General features: G+C 40.4%; 2 protein-coding genes across 3 annotated transcripts in view; one reads left to right on the top strand and one right to left on the bottom strand.

Annotated features, from left to right (window-relative positions):
- Positions 1 to 15,870, top strand: part of farp2 (FERM, RhoGEF and pleckstrin domain protein 2) — a 33,882-nt gene extending 18,012 nt beyond the window's left edge. Inside the window, exons 14-28 of one of the 2 annotated variants that reach the window (XM_069679665.1) lie at positions 4,334 to 4,518; positions 5,042 to 5,131; positions 5,788 to 5,921; positions 6,021 to 6,102; positions 6,373 to 6,610; positions 7,875 to 8,005; positions 8,090 to 8,158; positions 8,242 to 8,331; positions 9,445 to 9,527; positions 10,135 to 10,253; positions 10,486 to 10,649; positions 11,097 to 11,273; positions 12,775 to 12,882; positions 12,996 to 13,147; positions 14,548 to 15,870. In XM_069679665.1, the coding sequence (XP_069535766.1) occupies positions 4,334 to 4,518; positions 5,042 to 5,131; positions 5,788 to 5,921; positions 6,021 to 6,102; positions 6,373 to 6,610; positions 7,875 to 8,005; positions 8,090 to 8,158; positions 8,242 to 8,331; positions 9,445 to 9,527; positions 10,135 to 10,253; positions 10,486 to 10,649; positions 11,097 to 11,273; positions 12,775 to 12,882; positions 12,996 to 13,147; positions 14,548 to 14,641 (1,916 nt within the window). In that variant the 3' untranslated portion in view covers positions 14,642 to 15,870. The remainder of the gene's footprint in view (positions 1 to 4,333; positions 4,519 to 5,041; positions 5,132 to 5,787; positions 5,922 to 6,020; positions 6,103 to 6,372; positions 6,611 to 7,874; positions 8,006 to 8,089; positions 8,159 to 8,241; positions 8,332 to 9,444; positions 9,528 to 10,134; positions 10,254 to 10,485; positions 10,650 to 11,096; positions 11,274 to 12,774; positions 12,883 to 12,995; positions 13,148 to 14,547) is intronic. The other variant, XM_069679664.1, reaches the window with a different exon arrangement.
- A 1,662-nt stretch (positions 15,871 to 17,532) lies between these two features.
- On the bottom strand, positions 17,533 to 18,529 carry LOC138607215 (uncharacterized abhydrolase domain-containing protein DDB_G0269086-like). The gene is made up of 2 exons (XM_069679793.1): positions 17,851 to 18,529; positions 17,533 to 17,717 (listed from the first exon to the last, which is right to left on the bottom strand). The coding sequence occupies exons 1-2, from the start codon at positions 18,527 to 18,529 to the stop codon at positions 17,533 to 17,535; spliced, it is 864 nt and encodes a 287-aa protein (XP_069535894.1).
- Positions 18,530 to 20,568: the final 2,039 nt, after the last annotated feature.

Genomic DNA, 20,568 nt, shown 5'->3' with positions numbered 1-20,568 from the left:
CCTCACTTCGCCTTCCCGGCTCTGACATCCAGTCTGAGGGCAGCTCGATGGTCAATTTCCCGGCGTACTCTGTGCGGTCTGAGAGCAGCTCTGCTGTGCAGTTCAGTGACCTAGTAGAGCAGCTCGAGCAGCTCAGCTACCCACCCACAGCCACTGAGGGCTCAGGGAACGGCAGCTCAGATTCAGACTCTGACTGGGGCTCTGATAGCGTCCTCCCACCTGAGCAGAACCTGTTCTACAGTAACCCACTGACAGGAAGCGGTGGAATAGAGGGTTTCCTGCTTCAGTGCCACAACTTGCAGGCCCTCGCACTTGCCGACCCCTCTGGATCCCCTCACATTAAAATGTAGAACACATAAGCTTGTAGCACTTGAGGCCTCAGTCTGGGGCTTTCCACATTATAGAGGAACATTTTTATGACATTGTAATTCATAGTGATAATAAGCTGCAACAGTTTAGTTCTCTCTTTTTTTTAGTCTCAACAGCACTTTTGACAACCACAATGCTTTCATCATAAGACGGCTTTAAACGAATGTTTGTGTTTGTGCTTGGATTTAATTTCCAACAGCCTGCACTCCTGTCAGCAGTTATGCACATCTTTAAAAAGTACGATTGTCGCACTTGCCTCTTGTTTCTATCTCTACTGAGAAGTAGAGGAAAACATTTGTTCTTCTATATGTTGGTTCTCTGCAGGAGCTATATTCTTATTGTTTGTAGCAGTGATTTGACCGCCTGGCGTTACCCTGCCATGGTCAGGTTGTGGTGCTTTTTTTGTGATCACTCCTGTCTTCTCATGGAGCTCGGTTTATCAGGTTTTGGACTTAATTTTCATGAGATTCTTAGATGACATAGGTTTTGTCTTTTCTACAACATTAAGCTTATTTTTAGCATTTTTTATCATACTTTCTGGGCAACACCTCTAACATTTCAGAAAATGCTAATCAATGCTCTCACTTTAGAAGCTTTATATCTTTGTATAATACATGTTTCACATCCTATAACACGCCAATGTTCACATAAGCAAAGGCATATTTTGTTAGATTAGCCTGCCGTTTACTGACTGCAAGATAATTTCACTCGGCATGTCAGGAAAACGATTTTCAAACGATACAACTTATTAAAAGAAATTTGTAATTGATGTATAGTTTTATAGGATGATTTCTACCTATATTGTAGCTTTTATAATGTGATATTCTAATTTACAAAGTACTTAAAACACACATCTATTGTTATTACTGGTTATAATCATCATGAGGGCTTTAATTCTCATTTCTTAGATGGTACTTCTCATGCAGTGTAGAGTTGTTAATCATTAATCTGTCTCTAATCTCATGTCTATAATCTCAGGGTAAAAATAAAACTGAAAGTCATCCAGGTTCAGTGATTCTCACAGGCCTCCTGTAATTAAAGAAGACATGCAGCAGAGACACTTTCCTGTTTGTACTTCAGTGCCTCACTGACATCTGCTGGCTGGATTCAGCATTTTTCACATTAGATTAGTCCACAGCATCAAGTTGGTATCATGCACTTCAAATTCATGATACCTGAAGGATTAAAAATATATTTCACAGAAATAGACACCAACTAACATTTTAGCTTAAGTTGAAGACTGTAAACAGTGTACTAATGAGCCATTAGGTACACTGTTAACACCACTTTTAGTTAAATGAATGTATCATCTTAATGGCTTTGTGCTACTGTGGCAAGCCTGCAACACTTTGTAAACCATGTATTATATTGTTAATTTCAGTACTTTCTAGATGTAGCACTTTTTAACCTTAGAATCCATCAATGTTTGTAACTTCTAAACTATCACCTAAACTTCCTGCTGGTGAAAGTCATTCAGGCTCTTGTTGAAACGTCGGTACATAATAGTACAAACAACAGAAAATAATGTTGCGCTCTATTCTGGTATGTGGCCATCAGCATGTTTTGGTGTTTTCGCTGTCTTTCGGGTACCAACAAGATGATAATTGCTTATTGGAAGGAAAACTGGGTCTTTTGCACATTAGTTATGAAAGTCTCCTTTTTGTTAGCTGGATTTTTTATGTTGTCTTTTATGTATGGGTATAGGAATTATATTTTGCTGTTGTGTGGCCAGTCACTTAGATAATAGCAGGCACAAAGCTTTTTTTAGATCTTTTTTATAGAAACTCCGGGCCTCAGAATCTTGTCAATTTTGTCTTAAAAGGATGTCACTCTTGCCATAAAACACAAAAGAATTGTGTTTATTAAACTTATAAGTAGTAATTTGTTAACTTGCTCAAACATTTTTGACATGCTGAGTCTGACACCTGGGCCACACTGCCTACCTTAGAAACGCGTGTACGTGGCAAAGCTTTGGCTTTTTGCCGTCAATGTCAACAGGTAACACACAGGTGGAATCTTTTACTTGATTTCATTAGAGCTCGGTTTAGCTCTAACTTGACTTTTGAAAGGTGGGCTTTTCTGTACATAATACAGTCTTCCCTTTGTCAGTGCCTTCCTCAGTGCCTTTAAGCGCTTACTTTCACTCTTTTCATGCAACATGGCTTCATGCTTGTCTCAGGTGTCGTTCCTGTTTACGTTTCAATAGCGATTGTGAAGATGTTTCTGGTGAACATCTGTGGAAAGGGGGTGATCTAAATTAAGTTTTCCTCTTTAGTAATAAGGAGACATTTTTTTAAAAACTCATTAGCTCTCATTGTCATTTTGAAGGATGGCAAGTAGCCATTTTTTTCACTCAAAGACAACTATTTTTTTTTATAATCTCACTACAATCACAGGTGTCACAGTTGTTTCCATGTCGCCTTGGACGCTGTGAAACATGGTAGTAGAGTCGGTCCGTTTCATCGGGCGTATGTCTCGATGGATTTTTATTATTTTTGCTTTGATTCTTTTTCTTCCACATGATTTTTTCACATCTAAAGATTTAGTCAATGACATGGCTGACAGTTATAACCAGCTAAGCTAACTGCACTTAGGCATCAAGTAATCTTCACTTAATCCTGAACATGTATATTGACTTATTATTATAATAAATAACCTGTACTTAATGATTGTATGTTTTATTCTCAAGAATAAAGTAATCACTTTTGGGTACCATGAATGTCAGAGTTAAAATTATTTTATATTCATTATTATTATATTATATTAAAATTGTGTTTTAGCTTCATATTTTCCAAATAATATGAAACCAAATTAAACTCTACTGAACCAAATTGTGATCGACTGTTCCCCTCACATTATATCTTTAAAAGCTTCTTTCATTTGTAGGAGAAACAAACTCTGCATTGTACTCAGTTCAGTCAGTTTGTTTATTTTCTGTTGGATTATTTAATGACCTTCTACAGATTATCCTATTAGTATTAAGTGTAAAAGCATTTATAAAAGAAGCCCATGAAATGCAACAAGCCAGCAAGTAGTTTTCAAACTCTCATGCTGTTGGGGGTTGGGTCAAACTCATACACAAGATTCCTCAACCTAATTCCAGCTGAGTGTGTGTGTGTGCTCCCTGTTTGCCCAGGCTTTGTGCCAAATCATTCCACTGCAAACCCTCGTTTTCTTTCTGCGTCGGAGCCCGACAGCCGCTCTAGCCCCCCTCTCGTGTCATTCCCTGTGGGGCACATAGAGATAAACTATAAACAACTTCTTTCCCTCCAGACAGGCCACATTCCTGATAAGTCTTTGCGTGAGCAATTATTTCCGGGTCGAGTAGTGACTCTTTTTTTCCTCCCTCTCGGCCTTCCCCCACTCCTTTTTTTCTCTCTCTCTAATAGAAGTGGAAGAACAGCTGTGGTGACCCTACCCAGTAAAGAGGAGAGACGAGCGTTTTATCTGCTTGTTTTGTCTCCTGATTTGTTGTGTAGCAAAAGCTCACAGGCAGGACAAAGGCAGAAGAGCAAGTTCTCTGAAATGGAACCGGGCTCGTTGAAGTCTCCGATGAATCATTTGCTCCTGATGTGGAGGGCTCTGAAAACAAAAGCTGGGGGGAAAATGTGGGAACCATTACTTTTGGTCTCCTCTGGTGTCTCTCCTTTTGTTTGTGGCCACTTGTGCGACTTGTTTTTGTTGAACTGTGAGGCTTTGCTGGTTAGAGGCAGATGACGCTTACTGTTACATTTGGCTGTATGATCAACATTTAAGCACAGTTAAAATAAGCTTTTATTGTGAAGTTCAACTTCTTTTAGAGAGCATTGTTGTTGACTTAAACTCCACCCCTTTCAAACGATCATGTTGTTCCTGTTTGGGTAGAGCTCTTTAAACTTTTGTCTCTTATTTCTACTTTCCAAACCCCCTGTAACTGTGTTTGACTTGACTGATTTATACAGTTTTTATTCTCCCTCTTCCACAGACTCCGTCGTCGACAGCCCTCAGCTCTCACCCTTCACATCCAAAGGTCCCCTATGCCTGTCGCCCTCCTTCCAGATGTCAACCCTCAGCCTGCCAGGCCAGGCCCCGTCGCCCCTGCAAAGCCCCATCCTGAGCGAGGTGGGCAGCACTGCCAGGCTAGAGGAGGAGGAGGAGGGCAGGAGGAAGGTACACTGCTCACTTGCCACCCTTCCAACCCGCCGCCTCACAAAGTAGAAATCACCAAACGCACAGACTATACTTATTATTTATCATTTATTTTAAAGGGGACCATGTACAGTATTAAACATAAATGATAGGATGAGGGTGCTGCATGGTAGTCAGTGCTGTCGCCTCACAGCTAGAAGGTTCCTAGTTCGGACAAAGTGGGCCTTTCTGTGTGGAGTTTGCATGTTCTCCCCGTGCATGTGTGGGCTACAGTCCAAAGGCATGCTCGTTAGGTTCATTGGTGACTCCAAATTGCCCATAAGTGTGAGTATGAGCGTGAAAGGTTGTCTGTCTCTATGTGTCAGCCCTGTGGTTGACAGGTGATCCAGCCCCCCACAACCCTGAACAGGACAAGCGGTATAGATAATGGATGGATGGATAGGATGGGATTTTGGAACTTTTTGTTCATGAAAAGATTTGAGTTCTTATGTTTGTTTTATTGTCCATCACTTATTTTGAAACTTACGCCCCTCTTCTCCCTCAGCGATATCCCACCGACAAGGCCTACTTCATTGCCAAAGAGATTCTGACCACAGAGCGAACGTACCTGAAAGACCTGGAGGTTATCACTGTGGTGAGTTAATTTACACGTTTTTCCCTCTTATTTGCATCTAAGAAGGCAAAGTAAAAATAATGTGATCATTGTGGAAAAAATGTATAAGCATAAAAAGTAAAAATTGTTTTTAAAAATATGATTCAAAAGATAACAATACATCTTGTGCAATAGAAACAAAATAATAAATAGTAAACAGTAAAACATAAACAATTAATTACATACATTTTTGACAGAAAATACATTTAATCTAGAACAATTAACATACTGAAAAAAAAATAGAATCATGCACTTGAGTTGAAAATAACTCACACTGAACAAATGAAGGATGTAAAAGGATCATGTAAAACCACCTCAATGAACATTAAGTTTCTTTCATAAAAGTAGAGTATATTATCACAATCCAGTTAACACTTGAATGTATTTTTGGCCTAAGGCATCTCCAGGAACAATTCCAAAACTTTTCACTTTTTATCTTATTCGTCATATAGATCCTAGGAAAGTGTAAAATTAGGGACCAGGTGTAAAAATACCCAAATTACCATTTTAAGGGTGTGGTTGATCCTTGAGGTTCCTAACTCATTAACCTGACTTCATCTAAGATCACACACACGTAACAGTCTATTCATATGGAAAATAAATGCATCAATACTCTGTTGTCCCTCTCCTCTTCCCAGTGGTTTCGCAGCGCCGTTATCAAAGAAAACGCCATGCCTGAGGGCCTGATGACCCTCCTCTTCTCCAACATCGACCCCATCTATGAGTTCCATCGAGGCTTCCTGAAGGAGTTAGACCAGAGGCTGGCTCTCTGGTGGGTGCTGTTTCAGTATTTCTTTCTGTGTGATAAAGACATGTCGCAGCTTGTGATGAGAGAGTAAGAAAGACTAACTGTGCAAATTTGTTTCCATAGGGAGGGACGCTCTAACGCTCACGTTAAAGGGGACTACCAGAGGATTGGTGATGTGATGCTGAGGAACATGTGTGCTCTTAAGGTGAGCATGCCCCTTAAGCAGTTCTTAGCTGGTTATAAAACAGATTGTAGTTAATGATGGTGCCTCTGTGTGACCTACAAAAGCAAACAAGACGTGGGAAAAAATGACTGAGTGGGTTGGATCAGCAAAGAGATAAGAGATACTGCTTTGATCACAGGGGTCACCAAGATTGAAACAAACTGAAAGTTCCACACAGTAGCTTTAACTTCACCTCTCATTTATACCTTGTCCTGTATTTCTTAATGTACTCATGTTCCTTGTTATCCTCAGGAATTCACCAGCTACCTGCAGAAACACGACGAGGTGTTAACGGAGCTAGAGAAAGCCACCAAGAGGCTGAAGAAACTGGAGACGGTCTACAAAGAGTTTGAGCTGCAGAAAGTCTGCTACCTGCCCCTCAACACATTCCTGCTCAAACCCATCCAGCGCCTCATGCACTACAAGCTCATCCTGGAGAGACTGTGCAAGCATTATTCTCCCTCGCACCGAGATCACGACGACTGCAAGGGTTAGTTTTACATGGCTATTGTCCTCTTACTGGATATTACCTACTGGATTCCTAAAACAAAGCCCAGTCAAGTTTGTTAAAAAAAATGTGTCCTCATGATTACAGTTAATGTTTAAAGTTTTCTAAAATGCACTCATTTTTCAGCCTGTTTAAATCAACTCAGCTTTTGTCATATAGAAACTTTGATACAAACATGGAGCCAGAGTGCTTCTCATTGCAAAATCAAATAACACACTGAAAGTAAGAAGAAAAATAGTCAGCAATAGATATAAAAGACTAGATAAGTATAATATAAAATATATGGTATAAGGCCTGACCCAGGCCAAACGCATGCACGCAAGCACGCACGCACGCACTGGAATCAGGGTTTACCGTGACACAAAATATGACCATGTACAATCGTTTATCTTCTGTATTGAATTCTACAGGATTAGAGTATTATATAACGTAGGATAATTATAAAATATTATGAAGGTATAAGGGCCTGTGTCCACTAACAGTGTTTTTTTTTTGGATGGGCAGCACTTGTTTTCTATACAAAACCAATGCAGTTCATCGCTTTCAGTGCTCAGCATCCTCAGTGAAACGACCTCGGCGTCAGCTGTTTTTTAGTCGTGTGCTCTCAGTTGAAAATAGTTCAACTTTTGGGAGCACCACCACGCTCACCTATGTCACTAGTCCCTCACAGACCAATCAAAATTAAGAAGGGCAGGTATTCCCAGGTCAACCTTTTCAAGAACAATGGCGGAGGATAAGCTAAGACTTCTGTTTTTTTAAAGCTGCTGCTTACGCCAGGACACGATTCCTTTCCATTGTTTATGTTTTTTTTGTAAAGATTCCTTGAATAAAATCAAATGTTAAGCATACAGAGCAATCTAAAACAAACAGGACACTATCAAGGGAAGTGGAAGTGCTGCCAGACAACTTGCGTAACCTATCAGCAGTAAGCACTGGTGAGAAACGCTTTGAAATTGAGGTTGTGAGCGCTGCCAGCGCAAGAAACGCCGTCGGTGGACACAGGCCCTAAGAGTTCCCATACATGTGTTGGCTGTCGCTGTAGGTACTGTACATGTGGTGCATGTTCTATTGTTCTTCTAGTTATGGGAGTTATAATGAGCAAGATATTTCTGATGTTGCTTCAAATGATGATTGAATAAAAGATCTTAGTGCTTTGAAATATTTGATACAAAATATCTACAAAATAAATTTGTCTTTGCTCTGTTATGGAATTATTTTGAACGCAGATCATTTTGTTCCCTCACAGAGGCTCTGAAGGAAGTAGCTGAGATCGCCACTCAGCTCCAGAGCAGTCTCATCCGGCTGGAGAACTTCCAGAAGCTGACGGAGCTGCAGAGAGACCTGATTGGTATCGAGAACCTAACAGCACCAGGCAGGGTGAGTGCAGTGACACCGAGCAGAGCGCAGGGGGTGCTGGGGTCAAAGTGTCTGACAACCTTTTGTTTTGGTTTGTTTTTTTAGGAGTTCATCCGAGAGGGATGTCTGTACAAGCTTACCAAGAAGGGATTACAGCAAAGAATGTTTTTCCTGGTAAGTACAAAACTGAGACTTTTTAAAAAGCATGACCTCTTAAAAACAAATGTGTGTTATGAATGACTCTGTTGTCTTTTCAGTTCTCAGACATGCTCCTCTACACAAGCAAAGGTGTTACAGCGACCAATCAGTTCAAAGTGCACGGCCAGCTGCCCCTTCATGGCATGATCGTGAGTATCTAAGATCTCGGTCACCCCTCTAATTCATCCCTCTTGTAAACCTCCTTCTACTTCTCTGGGTAAACAATCAGAGGAGTAGAAATAGCTCATGGTAGGATGTGTAGGTTAGGACTGTCAGTATGATCTGATCGGTGTGTATGGAAGGGAGGGCCGTGGTCTCCTAACGTGACATGTCTCTGCTTTACTCCTGGCTGCAGATCATAGTGCTGGATGCTCCGGTAAGTCCTCTGAGCTCTGCCAGCTTGGATGCCCAAACCCTTCCCTTCTTCTCCCATGTTTGTGTAGACAAAGTATCAATACGAAATACACCTAGCAGGCAGAATCCTTTGAGTCCTCGCAGCTATGTTTGGTTGTAAATGACATCTCAAATAACAACGTATTAGCAGGACGTAGTGATGTGGTAATAAAGGAACACTAAAAAGGTCTGTTTGGGTTTTAAACTTTGGCACTGAGGGATAAATGATAAGAAAGATATGAACTCATCATCGTCTGCCTGCCAACCCAAATAGTTTTATGTCATAACCAGATTATCTGATTATGTTTTAGACTTAGACTGAATACAAGAAGTGGTCACAGCCTTTTGTTTTAAAAAGTGCTGCAGTGCCTTAAACCTGCGTTCTTAGCAATGGCCAGCAGGGGGCGTCTTTACTGGTTGAGGTCCGATTGTAAAGTGGTCTTAGAGAAAATGAGCCTACTTATCAGTTGATTCATTACCTCAGTAAACATTTTCTTAATGGCCTCAATCACAGTTTCAAGTCATCTTCAATACAGCGTGATCTTCATTTTACAAAATGAAAAATGAACCAGATAACGCAGCAACTCGTGCAGATAGTTTGGTGAAGCCTGGATACACAAATCAGATCTGATCATTTGGAACAGGACACTTTGTTTTAAAGATCTGATTTGAATAACAAATCTGACGTGCCTGTACTCTGAACATAGCCATAGATGGAACAGTAGAGGCTCTTTGGCTGGTCTGTGACTCGAGTCAGACTTCCTGACTTGTCTCCCCGTACATTCCTGAACTGAAATCAATGATTGTGTTTGAGATTGAATGCTCTGAAGTGTTTGGCTGATGTTCTCTGGATCTGTCTTGTTTCATAGGTTGAGGAAAGTGAAAACGAGTGGTCAGTCCCTCACTGCTTCACCATCTACTCTGCTCAGAGGACCATTGTAGTGGCTGCCAGGTGAGAAGGAGAAAGAAAAGTGAAAGCAAACAGAGAATCAGTTATTATTCGAAATCATGTGTAAATGGTTGTACAGCCCCTACTCCAAAAAAGTCTGGATGCTGTTAAACATGTGCATAAATGTATCTTATCAGCGCAGACGAGCTTGTGTGCAGTCTCGTGACATGCTTGTTTAGCTGCTGCAACAACAACTAGCCCGTCACCACAGATTTCATTTCAACAGTTAAGGATACGAACTTAGTAGTGGTTAATAAACTTGTGTCTTGTTCCTGATGAGAAATGTTCTTCATTTAAACTAAAAGGAAATTTAATACTACTCGTTCCCATTTCCGGTCAATCTTCAGCTCTCCTGTCCATTGAAGGCAAAAAGGCCCAAAAAATTTTGTTTTTAGCACATTTTGATTTTTAAAAATGCGTAACGTTTCATGTAAATGTAATTTCCTCCTTCATAAAGACTGATCTAATGTTCATAAATTAAAGAATGAGTGAAAGTATACCCTCAAAATTATATTAATGTGCAAGTGACTTTGGAAACAGTACCATAAATGCACACAACACCTCATCATGTGTGTTTCCCTGTCGTCCGTCTGTCTGTTTGTGATTGTAGCTCTAAAGTGGAGATGGGGAAGTGGATTGAGGATCTGAATCTGGCAATTGAAATGTCCAAGAAGTCACAAGAGAAATCCAGCATCTTCCTCGACCCTGGACTCGGTGATCACTCCAACAGTAAGAGCTTCTATTGTTCTCAGTGTTATGTGAACATGAATTGCACTTATTTGTGGGAAAGTGAACCTCATGGTCCGTTTTCATTTCTTCCTCAGCTGAATAAGAAAATGATTTTTAATGACCTTTTTCCTTCCTTGTGAAACTGTACTTGTTGAAATGAACAGCTTATCCCTTTCCTCCAAACAACTTCCTGTCCCGCCTCCTCCCCCACCTCCCCCTCCTCCTCACGTAGGATCATCTGATGAGGTTTCTCTGGAGCAGGAGTCGGAGGATGACATGAACTCCTCCCGCACTTCCCTGGACAAGCAGACACACCACCGTGCCAACACCACCATGCATGTGTGCTGGCACCGCAACACCAGCGTGTCTATGTCTGATCACAGCCTGGCTGTGGAGGTACTCCTCCTCTGCCTGCATTAAGACGCACACATTTACACATCCACGCACCATAAGTAGTTTGACTTACATTTTAAATTACACGTATCACGACATCTCGGCAGATTCCTGGAAACATGTCTGTTGCTCTGGGGTCCATCTCTGCGTTTCACCATTTCTTTCTAACCCTTTCAGTTTTTCCTGTGATGCTCCTCTTCTTCCCCTGGTGACTGTTAATATCTTGTGTTTCTTCTATCTGTACTGTTTGACTGAAGGGTCTTCTGGATTGCTCTTCGTTCTTGATTTCTAATACAGAAGAATATTAATAATGTGTAACAAAGAAACTTTTCGTCATAATTTCTCTTGACACTAACATTGTTACTCCACAGACCTGGGGCCTGGGGGACTTCCTCACTCCTTTTCCCTTTTCCTCCACTAAAAGCTAACATGCTAACACTTTCTCTGCACTCTTTCTTTCCTCCCTTTTGTCTCTTCACTCTCTCAGTCTTCAGCTCTCCGGCTGTCTCACCAGAACTTCCTCCTCGCTATCTCCTCGGTCAGGGCCAAAGACCAAACACCATCACACATGTTTGCTGGTACAGAAACCAGAACCTGTCTCTCACTGATTACCTGCGCATGAACCAGGTACTAGAGCCACCGGCTGTAAGAGATTGATGATAAGAGAAGAAGTCCGGTTAATAAACTTTGTCCTTGAAGTCTTGATAGAAAGCATCACTGGGTTAAAAAAGCCAACTATGTATTTAAACACATGATGAAATGAAATGAAAAACAAACACTGATCGTTTATTTATGGATGCATCATATTAAATGTGCCACATCTCAAGAGATACGAATCATAACATCCGGTCTAATCTATACCTTCCCATCAAAACAAATAAAGAAAAATGAAAATAACTAAGTAAGACAAAAAAAGAAAAAGAAAGCACACAAGGCTAAGAGCTCAGAATTGAGACACTTGTAGAAATGAAACATTACATGTTAAATAACACGTCGACTAATTTACCTTAGAGGAAAATAAAATCTTCACACTGCAAACTTTTCAAAATATAAAAGACATTTGATGAATACAAAAATAAAGACAGTAAGATTGTAAATAATTTTCCAGATGAAGTTCTTACAACACCAGACTCCTGTTTTCTTTTGATGCACTGCAGGTTCATTGCTTTGAAGTGAAACTTCAGGAGTTTCTTTTTGTAGCTTGGTGAGAACAATGTTCTCATAACTGATGGAACCAAAGCACAACCTGGATCAGGAAATGTGTTTAAATAATGAGTCCAACAGGGCCACAAACAGTAGCACTCACAACAATCAGGTGACCGTTCAGCGATCTTACTTGGGCGTGAAACTGAAAGTGATCGCACCTGTTATGTTGGATTATAATCCCTCATTGCTCAGGAAACAAAGCGTTTACAAAAGTAGCAGCTCCAGTGTGTCAGTTTTTTACCTCTTTATGATGAAACAATCAACATGGTCCTGTTTGAAAGAATAATAAATAAAATAAAAATCATAACAAACATAATTAAGGAGAAATCTGAAAGACGACACCAACCAAAATTACTGTCATAAAATCTGATTTATCAGATTATGAATGCATTTACAACTGGTTAATGTAACAACAGGCTGCCATACTTTAAACAACTTATAATTTTAAGACCCATAAATACAAAATATCAACTTTTCCTAGTTCAAGAACACAAAGTATCCCTAATCCAGTGTTTAAATGTTAAAGGAGGCTTCCTTTCAATTGCTAGGATTTGTTTTCTCACTAGATGAGTAGTGTATGCATTTAAATATATACTTAAAAAAGTGTTTTCTTTATATGTCAAACCTGGCTACAAATAAAGCAAATATATTGGCTTGTAGAAGTGCCAGTAGGTCAGTTCTGAGCCGAGTAGTCTGGTTTTCATCCATCAGAGATTACAGGCAAACTGTCTGTTCCTGTTTGTTTCCCCTTTGACTATAAAGCATGCATCAACTCCAAAACCTTAATCAATACACATCAGTGCAAAATTCACAACACAGTGCTCACACAGCCACAAATCATTCTTATTTTTTAATTACTGATGAAATATTAGCCTAATATTAAAAATCTAACCTTTATATTTTCTGCTCTTTTCCTCTGAAGAACCAGCTCTCAGGTTACCTCCTGAGGAAGTTCAAGAACAGTAACGGCTGGCAGAAACTCTGGGTGGTTTTCACCAACTTCTGCTTGTTCTTCTACAAAACCCATCAGGTATGCAGAGTCTTCCTGAGATGTATTAGTTCTTCCAGAGTGCAAGACATTTAAAGGGTCTCACTGAGGCGAGTGGATCTGTATTTAGAGAGTGTTTCCATGTCTGTCTGCAGGACGACTTCCCGCTGGCGAGCCTCCCTCTGCTCGGCTACACAGTCAGCACCCCAGAAGAGTCGGACAGCATCCACAAGGAGTACGTCTTCAAACTGCAGTTCAAGTCTCATGTTTACTTTTTCCGGGCAGAAAGCGAGTACACCTTTGAGAGGTACGTGACTTGTTTCTAACTCCTTGGACATTGTAGCACGTTTAACACGGTACTTTTAGACCTGTGCCCTTTTTTTTTTAACAAATCTAAGGGTCTAAATGACTGATATTTTAACAAAAAGTTATAGTATTGCCCCACTACATCACTTCCGCAAACAGCCGCACAACAAGCTGTAACCACTGCAACATAATTCTTGAGGGAAAATGTGCCCTAAAGTACGTCCACTTAAAAGGCTTGTGAGCCAACAGGTTATCGTTATTCTGACGGTCTGAAAACAGAAAGCATCCCTGCAGAGACGGACCTTTTTGTTAAAGGGTAAGATAGCCGGAAACAGCGGGTGTATCTCTTTTTTTTAGAGCCACCAGACTCATTAACAAAAAAAGTAATTTACCTTGCAGAAGTCAAGAGTAACCGATTAATGCAGCGATAGACCAGCAACTCACAAGTTCTGTAAAGTAAAATAGCTGTTTCTGTCAATGGAGTCTGGTAGCTTTTAAGAGAGTGATGTAATGCCTGTTTTTGGTTTAAAATAATGTTAATCATTTAGGTTTATTTCTGTACAAGAGAGTAAAGAAACAAAATCTGAGATTAGGAGGATTAAGTCGTAATTTTAGTCTATGGTTGGCCTGTATGTTATATTGAAGGGGAATATCAGAAGAGCAACCAGCCGTCTGCGCTAAAATCACGACTCATTTTCAAATAAAATCTCTTTTCAGACTCATGATACTTAAAACAATGTGGTGCTGATGTGCCAAAAGAATAAGTATTTCATATTTGGGAAGCCTATACTGAATATAAAGCTATTTAATGTGCTTGTGCATTACTACGTGTTATACAATAACAGTCTGCAGCAAATCCTAGGAGACTAGGAGCTCTAGGAGCGAGATGTATGCTCTGCTTCCCCACTACCGGGTGTGTTCAATAAATATAGCTGTGCCTAAAGTTGTATTAAGCCTTCTGTGTGATTATTTACAAGTATAACTTCACAAGATGCTCCATGTTCCTCATTTTAGAGCAGGCGCCTGTCTGCTCTTCTGATATTCTCCTTCATAATAACATATAGGCTAACAATAACCTAGAATTAAGACTTAATTCTCATAAAAATCCGACTTTATTCTCATATTATTATTAGTTTTTTGTATTTAACACGGCCATAATACTCCTTTCTGTGTAACATTCTGTAGTAATTTATTTCTAAAAACAATCTGAGCCTGTCAGAGGTAAAACAAGCGGCGCCAGCCTAAAGCACTCAACTAGAGAAATTGTAAACATTTTTTATCCCCTCCATCAATAAACCCCAAATGTTTAAAAACAGGTCCCAGGTTTAAACACTGCTTGAACTCCTCTGTAAGTCATGGAGGAACACTTTTAACACTGTGTCTGCTGTCTTGTCTTCACAGATGGATGGAGGTGATCAAGAGCGCAGCCAGCACTACGGGCCGGATGAGCCTGCTCATACCTAAAGGAGGTCCCTTTGAGTTGAATGGAAACTGAATCAAACATCATGCATCTGGAGGCTGGGCCTCTGGGACAGCAGAAAGACTTTCCTGTCTCTTTTTCGGTGTAATTTTTAAGTGAAGATTTGTTCGATGACTGACTGGAGACTGACACATACTGCCAGTTTAACATTTCTCAGCTTAAGGATTTAATTCTAATCGTCTGTGCTTTTTTTGAATAATGATGTAAATGATAAGATTTGTTCCTGTGTGCAGGATATCATGAAAGGGAGACGTGTATATTTTGATCAGTTTTTTGCATGCGTAGTGCTGAACATATAGACTGATGGGAAATACTGTTAAATGGGACCAACTCCAACAAAAAGGGCTTAAATTAGGGCAATGACTGAAGCTTTGTTGGGTGCAGCACTGTGCTATGACTGGGACAATGATGATTTTCTGTATGTGGAAAATGAAGGTACAGGATCGTAGGAACTTTGAAAGAGTCAGAGATGTGTGTGAGATGGAGGCGAGCAGAAAGATCATGGAAAGTCTGAATACGTTTACAAGTGAATTTTGGAGATGCATGGGAAGTTCTGAGGAATCCACGCTGCTGTTCGGTTGGCAACATGCAAGCAATTGTGATGTTAACAGAAGGATGTTTAAATTGTTCAAAAGGGAGCTGTTCTGCTTTAATCTCCCCATTAGCTAGGCAGCATTCTGGCCAGTTTGGTGCTACGTTTCTCTCTTTAATATCAGATGTAACCAAATGTATCCTGTTTTTTTCTGCATAGGGATAACAGCTTGAGAAAATACTGTGTAGTGTTTACTCTGTGTAAAATATTTTCCCTCTAAAAGCAAATCAGAAGAACATATTTTTAAGTAACGGTACTTGCTGTGTGTCAGACTCAGTTAGACAAATTGGAGCTGACTTATTGAAGACACCAATGACGCTTATTGTCGGTTATTTAGTGTGCTACATGCAACCATGGCATTATTTGGTATATTTTTTTGTATTAAGACTGGAAACTTTACCCTCTGTGTGCATGTGTTGTGTGTGTGCGCGCGTGTGTGGAGAAGCCACTGGAGCTGTAACATTAAGGTGATGATGGAGGTCGTCTCCAAACCATCTGACATTCTGTGCGTAAGAGACCGACTGTTGCACGTTTAACATGCAGTAAGTTACTCCTATTTATTGTCCAGCATGTCATCATGCTTCTGAATGCCCTCATGTAGTCCTCGTGTTATACCTTTGAAAACCTAACAAATAAAAGTTCAATCACAGTTTCTCTGACTTTGTGTTAAAACTCAGTTGTTTCTGTGCAGTTGTGTGTTGCGGATTTATTAGACCTGCAGATATGTGCCAAGTATTTAGTGGTAGAGTCTTATATTGTAGGTATTCATTAAAGTTCCTTTACATTTCAACAGTATGTGACGCCAGTTTCTAGATCATGACAGCTGTTTAAAAAACACTAAAATTTTCCCTTATCAGATCATGTTTCTTCCCTCCCAGTTAACACAACATGCATTTATCCCTGAATTAAAAACATTTGTGTTATAAAATAACACACAATTTACACTTGCAAGAAATGAGTCTTAGTGGTTTAGTGGAAAATGATTAACGGGGAAATAGAATAACATGAGATACTAAAGAAACAAATATAAAACAATATGATATAAAAATGTACAATGAGTGTAATGAAGAGCTGTCCATCTGTGCAGGAATGTTCAAGATGGTGGCAAAATAAGAAATATAGTGTCAATGTGCAATGTAAACATCAATAACCCACACTTAAAAAGCAACCTGTAGAATCTACTCAATAAAATTGAAGTAACAATTTGCACTTACTCTGTTTTGAGTGAAGAGTACCTACATTTAACAACTATGATAGACTCAAATAAACTAGGTAACTTCTGCTTAACATTTCTCATTAGATTAACGAGCATTAATCCCAGCTAGCAGGGAACGTTCCCATAACATTGGCTAACGTTACCTACACGTTCTAATGACGTTTGAAAGAAAACATTGTAATTTAATATTCAAAGAACGTTTTAAGGATGTTTATCATTTCAAGTAAAGTTCATGTGATGTTAAAACTTTAACTAAGACAAAATGTTTTGTGCCTGTGCGTAAAGACCTGAGGATATGGGTTTTATAAAGACATGAGCACTAACATGATGGACTCAAAGATGAATTGCAGTGATGCGAGAGTTTTGGGAGTTTTTGTGTCTCTTGCATGTCAGCCAAGGTTGTGCACAACTAAAGTACTGGAATGCACCTTAAAACGGCGAAATAGAAGCAAAGAAATGAGGGCGATGAAAACCCAGAGAACCCTTTCCAAAGAACATGTCCTCTCTTTGCAATTAACTACGAACTGCACTCATAACATTTGTCCTAATTATGACAATTCAATCAATTAAACTAATCAATTTAGCATCAATCATCTTGTGACATCACGCAAACTTTTCCCTCTGAGCTATTTGGTAAATTCAGCCGTATAAACTCTCCCTGGACTCGGATCAGCCTCACTCCTCCTCCCCAGCTAGCAGGGAACGTTCCCATAACATCGGCTAACATTACCAACAAGTTCTAATGACGTTTGAAAGAAAACGTTTTAATCTAATATTCAAAGATCGTTTTAAGGATGTTTATCATTTCAAGTAATGTTCTTGTCATGTTAAAACTTGAACTAAGACATTACATTTTAACTGCAACATTCTGAGGATCTTTTCAGGATGTTAGTACGGCCTGAACTATCAGAACGTGATTTATAAAACGTTCCTGAAATGTTATTTGAACATTCTCACTGCAAGAGAGAATGTTCTCCTGCTATTCAAAGGAACGTTCTGGGAACCAAATTAAACTTCCCACTCAAAACATTACATTACAAACATGACATTCTCAGAACGTTCTTAGAACAAAAGATTTCAAGTTGTTTGTTTCAGGGGTTATGATGGGAGGGGAGGATCACGAGTTCTGTCAACAGCTGCCTGCGGTTCTTCACATGCTGTGACAGTGTTGGACGCCTCTGGGGCCACAGCTGCCTGTGGTTCTTTTTGTGCCACATCTATCTGTGGTTCTTCTTGTTCCTCTGCTGCCGGTGGTTCCTCAGGGGCCACAGCCACCTGTTCTTCTGATGCCACAACAAGATGTTCATATCTGGCTGGTTTTTCCTGCAGGGCCTGTTGTTGGTCTTTTATTAACTGCAGGAGACGGGTCTGTTCCTCTTGCCACTGCAGTTTTTCCTTCTTTAGGTGGTTCTCTGCCTGAGTCTTTTTCCTTTGCAAGAGCTTCCTCCAGCTTCCTGACTTTGCGAAGAACCTCCTTTTCAGTGGTCTCCCTGTCGATTAACTCCAGCTGGAGGAGCTTGATCCTTGTCTCATCTTTTATGTGAGCCTCAGCAGCCAGAGCTGTCTGAGTGTGGAGCTTTTCTTTTAGATGCTGCACCTCAGCAACCAAAGCTGCCTGCTCACTTTCCAGCTTGATGGTCAGCTCATCTTTGTCTCTTATGAAGTTGAGCTTAACAACTTCCACCATCTTAACTCCTGTCTGCTGATAGGAAGCCTCCCCTGGAGTCTGCAGTGTTGACGGCTCTCTCTGCAGGATACGGATGAAAGGCAGCCTCATTTCACACTGTGGTTCCTCCGGTTCTACAGCTGCCTGTGGTTCTTCAGGGGACACAGCTAGTTGTGGTTCCTCAGATGTTGTGACAGAATTTGACTTCTCTGGGGCCACAGCTACCTGTTCTTCTGGGGCCACAGCTGCTGGTGGTTCCTCAGGTGTTAGGTCAGGCTGTGGTTTCACAGATTCAGCAACTGCTTGAGGTTCCTCAGAAATATCAGCTTCCTCTTGTCCCTTAGGTGCAGGATCTGCCTGTCCTTCCTCAGGGGTTTCTTTCGAAGTTGTTGGTTTCACAGACTGCTCAGGTTCAGCAGTCTGCTCCATTTTGTGGTTCCATGCAGACTTCTTCTTCTTCTCGTGGAGGGCAGAGTCTCTTGTATGACAGTTACTGCCTATCTTGATGACGTTTTTAATCGATTTCTACCTTTTTGTCTTGCTGCAGCTACCTGTTGTTTCTCAAGTGGTAAGTCCAGCTTTGGTTTATCGGGTGCAACAACTACCTGTTCTTCTGTTGCCACAGCAACCTTTAGTTCCACAGGTGGTTCTTCTGGGATTACAGCTACTTGTGGTTCCTCAGGAGTTAGTTCAGGCTGTGGTTTCATGCAGCTGGAGGTTCTTCAGGCGTCACAGCTTCCTGTTGTCCTTCAGATTCAGGATCTACCTGTGATTCCTCAGGGGTTTCTGCTCCATTTTCTGGTTAAATTTTCTGGTTTCATGGAGGGCAGCACCTCTTGTATGCCAAGAACTGCCTATCTGGATGATATTTTTAAACTTGCTCCTGCCTTTTTCTTCTGGCCACAGCTACCTGTGGCTGTTCTGGTGTTACAAGTAGCTGTGGTTTCTCAGGTGTTACGTCAGGCTTTGGTTCCTCAGGTGCAACACCTCTGGTTCTTTGGAGGCCACAGCCACTTGTGGCTCTTCAGTTGTCATGTCTGGCTGTGGTTTTTCAGCTGCTCCTACAGGTAGGGCAGCTAGCACCGGGCCTTTCACACAAGGTATCTAACCCTAACCCAGAACCCCCAGCCCCCATGTTAGCTCTCACCGCCCATCAAAACCTTCTGAGAGTAATACAGAAGGTTTTGTGTTGCAAATGAAGGTTTTGATGAGTGGATTTTTGTGATCAAGTTTTCAGTTCCAGTTTGAAGAGCCGGTCTTTGTGTGTGCAATATTAACAAGGATATTCATATCTGTCATGCAGTCATAAACAAAGCAGGGCATTCCTCAGGCATGTCCAAACAACGCGAGCAGAGGGCGGGGTGTCTTCCCCAGGATTGACAATATTGCTCGTCTGCCAAGAGATCTATTCAAACGGTTTTCTGTTGGGGAGTGGAGGAGGTGTGGAGCTGCTACCTGTCTGCTGTCAGAGTTAAAAGAGTCAAAATTACACAACCAAAAGAAACAATTTGTGCTTTCTGGTGTTTAATAACCTCTGTCATTATGTTTAGATCCAAGTAGTGGATCTGCTGCTCCTGTTCTTTATACAATTACCCCACAGCCTTCATCTAATAAGACAATAGACAGAGCTGAGATAATGCAATGTTTTGGTTTCCTGGTTGTTGTTGACTCTATTAACAGCTGGATTAGTTTGTCAAAGAAGGAACTCAAAGTAACTGACCTTCCTCATTTGAAATACAACATAGTAAGCATGCTGACACTACTTGCTTGTGTGCTTTCACCTTATTTCCTCCTGTTACAACTCCAACCTCCCTTCACACCTCATTCAAATTTGCCCGTCACCAATAGACAAGATACAGCTAGCCTGGTTCTGTCTGAATATGACGAAATATTTTCTCCAGTACTCACAAATAAACATGTTATATCTCATACGTTGAAGCTAGCCACCTGTCTCCAGTTTTGATGGAAAGCTAAGCAAATCTGGAAGTATACTGTAGCTTCATATTTAAAGAATAGACATGAGTGGTATTGATCTTCTCTAATAACTCTCCTGAAAAAAACACCTTGGCAACTTAAGTATTTATTTGATTCTATTGTATTTCATTTGTCAACATCTTGAGGCCTTGTTGAGGTGTTTGATTTTGTTTTTTGCATTAAAAATAGTGCAATTTTGCATCCGGATTGGTACTTTATTTTAGTTATATTTAATAAAATGTATACATATTGAAATGAAACCTCAAACAAGGGTATTTATTTTACAAATTTCTATTAGCATAATGTAAAACTGTCTTTTTTGGCTCTGTTTGGACTGTGACGTCACTCAGGTTTTTTAGAACATTTATAACGTAAAGCCAGGATTGTAGAATGAAGGCATGGTCTAAAGAAAGTGTGCTATTTGTTGCATCTTGCAAATATAGGATTTAGTGTTTGGGGATTTTCAGACTCTTTCCACAAACTCAGTGTCCCTT

The sequence above is a fragment of the Semicossyphus pulcher genome, unplaced genomic scaffold, assembly GCF_022749685.1.
Source record: "Semicossyphus pulcher isolate SPU_LCO1_2020_fin unplaced genomic scaffold, fSemPul1.0.p SCAF_4, whole genome shotgun sequence".
NCBI classification, from domain to species: domain Eukaryota; kingdom Metazoa; phylum Chordata; class Actinopteri; order Labriformes; family Labridae; genus Semicossyphus; species Semicossyphus pulcher.
Note: the sequence above shows the minus strand (reverse complement) of the source record. Positions and strands in the feature narration are given on the sequence as shown.

Excerpts from the sequence above, each read along its gene's own strand:
- LOC138607215 (XM_069679793.1), bottom strand. The coding sequence starts at position 18,529 with ATGGAGCAGACTGCTGAACCTGAGCAGTCTGTGAAACCAACAACTTCG. Across the intron at positions 17,718-17,850 it reads TGCAAAGGAAAAAGACTCAG|AAGAACAGGTGGCTGTGGCC; the intron begins GCAGAGAACCAC and ends TTGTGGCATCAG.